This window comes from Belonocnema kinseyi, chromosome 5 (genome assembly GCF_010883055.1).
Source record: "Belonocnema kinseyi isolate 2016_QV_RU_SX_M_011 chromosome 5, B_treatae_v1, whole genome shotgun sequence".
Taxonomy (NCBI): domain Eukaryota; kingdom Metazoa; phylum Arthropoda; class Insecta; order Hymenoptera; family Cynipidae; genus Belonocnema; species Belonocnema kinseyi.
In genome coordinates, this window is record NC_046661.1 from 56,982,643 (window position 1) to 56,990,623 (window position 7,981).

The 7,981-nt window shown below is 38.8% G+C and overlaps 1 protein-coding gene across 2 annotated transcripts in view; it reads left to right on the top strand.

Moving 5' to 3' along the window:
* Positions 1–7,981, top strand: part of LOC117172365 (transcription factor SOX-13) — a 407,080-nt gene that overhangs the window by 378,426 nt on the left and 20,673 nt on the right. For both annotated transcript variants that reach the window (XM_033360216.1, XM_033360217.1), the window contains one exon: positions 1,978–2,188. In XM_033360216.1, the coding sequence (XP_033216107.1) occupies positions 1,978–2,188 (211 nt within the window). The remainder of the gene's footprint in view (positions 1–1,977; positions 2,189–7,981) is intronic.

Here is a 7,981-nt window from a genome sequence, read left to right on the forward strand (position 1 = left end):
GTCCCCGACCATGAGGGGCCCCCTGGCAGGGGAAAAGAAATCAAGAGAATAGGTCGGGGACCCCGGGATATTGCCCCGGTTGCCCCACAGTAGTCCCGGTCCTGGTCTAGAGTAAATATAAATGGTCACATTGCTCCCGATTAGACTGTCGCCATTTTATTTCGATGCTCCCAAAATGCACCGATGCTCTTTCCGATAATTCGTTCAGACACCTATTCTTAATATCTCGATTATAGCAATACTTATTACGGGTAGTGGCTATATAGTATATACGGTATTCCTGGTATATAGAAAATGGTCAAAGATACTCATTTTCGCAGATCCCCGGGGATCTTTCTCAATTCCTTCGTTCGTTTTTAGGTAAATGTTTTTCACAGATCAATTTTTTTACCGTGTTCCTTAAAAAGATTTTAAATTACACAGAAAAACTGGGGGTTCACTAAAATTGCGGCTCAAATAAAATTTGGTATCATTTAGAACTTGAGTTCCTATAGATACCTGTAGAGAGCCAAAGGGTTCATTTAGAGTGCTCTTGAAAAAAATATGGAGGCGCATTCACAAATCAAATGATTACAAAGTAGGGCTCTGGTAAGTTAGGGATCGATTTACAGTTATGGACCAATGACTTGAGACGAAACAGTTCATGCATGTAAATATGCCTTTATGTTGGCAACTTTGCTACATAACCTGCAAATGATAATTATCAAGTCATTATATCTATTTTAATTGCGGTTCTTAATTAAGCAAAATGTCGAAGTGGGCAAAGCGAAAAATAGGTTCTTTATAAATAGGCTTAATTACAATTGAGATCCTTTAGAACACCAACTATGGTATCATTTAGAGCTTATTTATCGTTTTAGGTTCCTTTTCAGCAAGTAGGGTTCATTTTTGTTGCAGCTCCTTTGGAACCAAAAATGGGTTCTAATGGAATACCCAGTTTTTTTGTGTACCTACTACGAATTTATTCTCCAAATAATTGTCGTTTTTGCATCAACATGATGCTGAAAAGCATCATGTAGAGAAATTTTAGAGGAAGGTCCAAGTTGTGACAGCTGATCCACACACTGGCCTAGATACGAAGATTGAGAGCTCACCAGCTTTTTGAAGGACTTTTTAGAGTAAAAGAACGTCGAAGGAGGCCACCGATGGTGCCAGAAACATACAATGGACCGGTATCACTTATTCGTGGTCGTTTTCCGCGGCATAAAAGAGCCGTGGCTTTAAAGAAAAGTGCGGAGAGGGTCAACGGTGTGGCACGCTGGCAAGGGTCGCTCCAGGGACAGCATCCGGGGGCCCATCAACGGTGCAAACACTCGTCCCGTCGAGATTGCGCGGCCACGGCTCCATCTATTATTCACGGAGCGCGAAACTCTCGGCCCTGTCCTAGCAAGCCCGAGCTTACAAACTAAAACACACCCACGGGTGCACACTTTCCATACGAGAACGAAAAAAAACCTTGTCGAAGACCTATCGGTGAAGCTGATGAAAATGCGGGGATAACAGGTTTCATTATGCAACGGAAAAAGCGCATAAAATCAATCGAGGTTGGCTAACTGAAAATCTCTGAAAGGGAAGCGTTTCATTTTATGCTGTGCATTTCATTGTGGATGATCCAGATGAGAAAGAATGGTATAGGTTTTCATGTTTTGCTTTTGAACCAGATTATACGGAAGCTTAAAACCTGTTTTGATAACTTAAACAATGTACCATTTTTTCAATATTTTGCACTCCATAGCTGCATCTCTAATCTTAATTTCTCCTCGTTAAAAAAAATAAGAAACCAAGAATTATACAGAGTAAAAACTGGTCTTGACTAAATGTCTATTTCCTTTAAATGTTTTGTCTTTAACAATATCAGTGTTATCCTAATCCAACCCCAAGGTAAGCTTAAAAACTTAAATTAAGGTAAACTTCCAAAATTCGCTAAGAAATGTTTCCTTTTCAATTTGGATGAGCTGGATTGTTTTCGTGTTTCAGTAGCAGCAGCATAGCAAACAGTATCGCACCCTCGCCAACCGGAGTCGGAAGGACGCAAAACTCGGATACGGGACTCCAGGACGGAGCTGCGGCTTTGCATAGGGTTCTTTGTGCAGAAAGTGTAGCTGAAAAGGAACGCAGGTTATCAGAAATGATCCTGCAACTTCAAATCATTAGGGAACAGCTGCTTCAGCAGCAGGACCAATCAAAGGTGAGGATTTCGTTTTGCAAAAAAATTTATAAATCTGCTATACAACAATGTGTGGCCGTAATTCTTATCAGAATTCGGACGATCGTTCCTTTCGCTTTCGGATCATTGGATACAGGAAAGTCTTTATTGAACAAGGGGTGAACAGAATACCAGAATATGACCGATTCGTCTAAATTTATTCGATTCGAAACATCGTCGCCAAGAGAGGGAAGACTATGTCGCAGGAAGTGTCGGACATTAAATCCCCTCGAAGTTACCTAACATAGAATCGTCAGAAACGCCGCGCCGTGCCATGAAACGACTGACTGAAATATCAAATCACATTTGATCGTATGATACCGGCGAGATAACACACAGACCTAGATGAACGATAACTAAATATACTTTTCCAATTTGCTAATCTCGCAGTGATCCAAACTGTCTTGACATGAGGAATTTTCCTTTTGAACCTATAAATATAACCAGCTTTCATTTAATTATTTTCTTCTTCGGCCCGCTTTGAAATTACAAAGAATTGATGTCAAATTTAGGAAGACCAGGCGGAAACTGTGTGCAAACTTAATTTCCAGCTTTTAATTGAAAGAAAATTATTAGAATTGCAAGGCGTACTAGATTATACAGAAATTATCTTGTTAGTTATTGAATGCAGTTATGCAAAAAAGGTTAATAACGAGTAAGTTTTCGTTCTATAGAACTAATCTATCACGAAGTTGTTATTCTTATTGCACAATGGTATTTTAATATTATACTAGAGATTGAATCGAGGCATCGAGCTAAGAGAAAGTACACTATAAGCAGTGGGACAGGGGACAGGAGGGATTATGTAATTACGTGGTAAAGAATTGCGGTCTCGTGGAAATCCGACGACAAGAAAACGAGAAACCGACATGTTTCCTGAGCTTAGGTGCTAGTATTGCGATCTCGACTGCGCCAGGTTGCCTGTCATAGCGGGTTAACGTCCCTCGAAAAAGCACCGGATGTCTCGAGCTGGAAATCTCATGACAACCATGCAAAACTCGTCGACTTCCGCTTATGTTATGCGAGATGTTTCAAAAGGAAAAAATAAGGAGGATAATATATTTCGACTCTAACCGATGTAATTCTATTTTTCTCATCTCTTCTCCTGACATCGATGGAGATTTGCGATAGCGTAAAGAACAATAATGGTGTCGAGAAGAGCGCCGAGAATTCTTACAAGTGCGGAAATTCCAGAAATGTTTTCCCATCAAACGATTATCTCCAATTGCGAAGGATCCTCTCGATCATTATTTACTTAAAAAAAGAGTCGGCGGAAATTTGGAGCTGCGGTAAATCGCTAGCTGGTTACCGTATATTTCCAACTATTGCATACACCTTATCGCGTGGCGCAGATGGAAAATGACCGGTAGGTACAAAAGCTTCAAAAAGAAGAAAAAAAATTAGCAGCTCTTTCTACAAAAATGCGAACGCGTGCAGATAATTCTCGGCGCTATTACCGTTATTACCTTGGTCATTTACGTGCTGCAAAATCCCGCTAAATGCCTTCCAGTGAAATTCTCCGAATGCACTTTTATATATATATATATATATATATATATGTGTGTGTGTGTGTGTGTGTGTGTTTATAAGAAGCATACAGGAATTGTAAACAATACTGTTGAGAGTCAGAAAGCTGAAAATATAAACAAAAATCAGCAAAAGTTATTTCACCGCCCTGAGTTAGAGAATCTAATAATTTTGCTTGCAGAGGCTATTATCACGCACACAGCTTGTAATGTACATTGTGCGGAGATGCTTTTATGAAATATTATGTAAACTATACCTGAAAAAAATCGGAAACATTTAATATCGATACTGGTTTCACATGTTGAATAAGAATTGTTATCTTGCTCGCGTTAGCTCGAGCTGACTTTTTTCACTTTAGATAATATTTAGCATAATTCAATGGAACAACAGCGACGACAGGTTGCTTGGTTGGCGACCAAGCCATGCCTTGTCTTATTGTGTAACAAAGTAGAATAATCGAGTTTGCTTGCGCAAAAGCGCTCACAATCCCCCAGCCGATAGAGTCACTGTGTACTTATGGGAAAACTGCATCACATGTAGGTATACCTTTATGGGACCACATTTATATTCCGGAATCTGATAATCGTACGAATAACGTCTGTCGTAATGATCAGGTACAACTGGTTTGGCCATAACGCAAGACATTCTCTGCTACCTGTTATACACGATGGAAATGGAAAATCGTGTCGTTCTTGCAGACGGTGACAAAAAACTCATGATAAAAAGTATACGGTATCGGTAATTTATGACGAAAACGATCGGATACGGTGAATGCATTTCTCCGAGAGAATTTTTATCACGATCAAGTTCGTAAATTACCGCAAGCTTAGCAGCATTTGTTAGTTTCTCCTTGTACAGGCATCATATGAAAAGTATCTCATATGCTTCTTGATAAATTTTTTTAAGCCTGTTCGAATATGAAATAATTTTTATCTCGGCTAAAAATATTTGATCTTTATTTTGTCTTGAATCTCTGCAATATTTCTTCGTCATTGCGTGATGTATTCAACCAGACATAAGGCATTCTCTGCATATGTGCCTTGAAGACCATGATGTCTGGTTTCGTCTCACCGGCTAGACATTGGAGATATACAGACTTCTCTTGCATTTATGACTGTAGCTGTGCCAAGACAAGACCAGGTAGAATCGTCTTGAGGCATGGAAGGATAATCTATGTCTTGGTTTTATTATCACCGAGACAAGGCCTGCCATTTCCAGGAAACCGGTAGATAAGATGGGACCACGAAATTGACAGCTGCTAACGTTGCAAAATTGTACAAACAATAAAACTTCTGATTTTGAAGTAACTGAATTTTAAATTAAACTATCAGGACCTTTCGGATGGGAAAAGATCGAAAAACTTATTAGATTCGACGTCCAAAGAACATATTGCAGGTAAACAAAATTAATAATAAATAAGAAATAAATACCAAATTAAGATAAATAATATAAACATATAACTCACGAGCGGCTATACCAGACTGAGTCTTGTTGATTCAATAGCAAAATTTTTAAAACTATATTTCAGATGTGGAGAAATTGTTCCAATATAGTTTCAAACTATTTTCTGCAACTAACGAAATTTATAAAAAGCAATTCTAGAAGTAATATACTCTCTTTCTTTTTTCCTGAAAAAGAAAGTAGAGCTAAATTTTCCGCGATGATAGAAGGGAAAAACGAATAAGTGAAGTAACTTCTGGGGACCGGAAGTGCAGGCGGATTCGGAAAAGGGAACGAAAGACGAGAAATTCCTTCCTCGGCGAAGGTCGATGAAGAGAATTTCCGTGCTCGCCATTTTATCGGCTCCGCGAAGGAAACGCGAACGGGTCTACAAGTCTTGCGCGCTTCATGTAAATCAGCTTACGGAAATAGAAGTAAAAGCTTATTTAGTATGAAATTTGAAACATTTAATCCCTTTTCAATCGATAAAAAACTTAAAATCACCAAGATATTGTCAATTTGACTATCTACAGAATATTTGTTAAACATCACAAAGAAGTATTTTACACTCTAAATAGAAATGTTGGCACAGTGATATTCACAGGAATTAAAAAAATTGGTTAATACTGTTAAAAAATGATATTAAAAAACAATTAACTTCCACCAGCTAATCTGTTGTCACACTCAGTGTTATTTCGGCAGCGCAACTGCCAGACGCTTCCGACGGTCCATTTTCCGTCGACTCACATTTTACCGGATGTACATCAAAATAAATACTTGAAACTTATTCTTTTGTGCTGCTATTCGTTTGTCGAAATTCTGACATAATATTCGGATGTATAATTTATCATGCGCGTCAATATAATGTTTTTAGAGAAAATGGGCTTAACATTATCAGAGTACATTATGTCTAATTTTACTTCAAACCTTAAAGTAAAAACTAGTTTCCTGTAGAGACTTGTAATTAAATTGTCAATGGAAAATGGTGCTTTTTGAACATTAAGACAGTGGGAAAGAAAGTGCAAAGAGATAAAAGAGAAGGAGAAAACATAGGGTGTGAGAAGGAGAGAAGGAGCGTAGGAGGAGGGCGGTCTCGTCGTTCTCCTCCTCCCGGGTCGCAGAGGGCGTATAGTAATGTTCGAACTCGACTTAGCTGAGCTTCTTGGGTGGGGGCCTCTTTCCTTCTCTTCACGATCTTTCTGTCCCTCTCTATCTTTCTCTACCTCTTAGCCTGTGTTGCCTTTTCCACCTGTTATGCGAAGCTGTGCCATGCTGCACTGGCACAGATGCGGAATCGCGTTCTTACTGTGCCATACACACTCAAGGAGCTCTACATCCGCCTTCTCTTTCTGTCTCCCCGAACCCCTTCCGCCACTCTCCTATCTCTCTACGACTCTACGACTTAGTTGTCTCGTTCTGGCCGGTCGATTGCGTGGGCGGTGAACACAGCATTCTCCCTTACCTGCTCGACGCCTCCGGCTGGATGACAAACCCATACCTGCACTTGCACCTGTGCCCCATTGTCACGCCCAACCATCTCGGCTACCATCCTTTCTTTTGTCAACATTCAAGATATACTCTGTCGTTATCAGACAAAAAACCGGTCTTATGCAGATGAAGGGTAATCATATACATATATGCTTCTAGTACTATGCTTCCTCTTATCGGTATTGGACATGAAAAAAATGTTAAGTTATGAGACTAACAACAACGACTTTTTCTAACATCATTTTTTCTTAATGATTGCCTCGAATCACTTTACATAATTCCTAAGGCTCCTGAATTCCACTTTTCAATTTTTCTTATCAGATCATCTTGATTTTATATCATCATGCCCAAATAACAATGCATTTTTTCTGGCGCATTCGTTTCTCTGAAAAAGCACCCCTGGAAACGAAGGACTCGTATAAAATGTATGGAAAATACCTTTCGGTCCAGTTCGGTTTTCTGCTGCTTCAGGTGATACTTATCAAAAGTCATAAAATATATTTTCAGCGAAAGGCTTTTTCCATACACTCTCTCTCGTGGTCCTCATTTAGACATCTGAAAATAAAATTTTAAATAGAATACACTGTTGGAAAAATCTGTATTAAACTGAATACAAATGTATATGAAGTCATTTGCATAAACGGTAGTTAAAATTGAATATACAGATCGAAATAGAAGCATGCTTGGAAACTCAACGTATTTTAATTTCTTTAAATCTTGTCCAATATTCGCAATTAAGTAATAATCTATAGAACTTGTCGACTGAATTACTTTTTATGTTTAAAGTGTAACGTATGGGTGGAACTTTTTCCAAAATTTGCCCTGAATGGCAGAAATTTAATGTGAGCACAGTTTATTGTACCTTAGATCTGTTGTTTATTTATGTAATAATAAAGAATCGAAAATCACTGATAAACTTATTCTGATTTTGCGTGTAAAATGAAATTATTTGAGCGATTATCGTGGATATAAATAAAATTTAATATACATACGCTTTGTTAGCGACGATTTCATATAATTTGAGATATTACTTTGAATATACATTGGTATTTTATGTTTAATACTATTTTTAACAGGATATCATATTTTTAATACATAACGAAATATATGCACTATCCCGTGCAGAAATTTCGATCTGGCCCCGATCGGGGCCAGACCAGTCAAAATCGGTTCCCGATCGGGAATCCTGGTCGGGGCCAGATCGCGGATGAAACACTAGCCCAGATCGGGGCCAGGTCGGGACACCCGATCAGGAAACCCGATCGATGCCCAATCGGTGCTCGATCGGTACACGATCAGTCTCAATATAATCCATTCGTG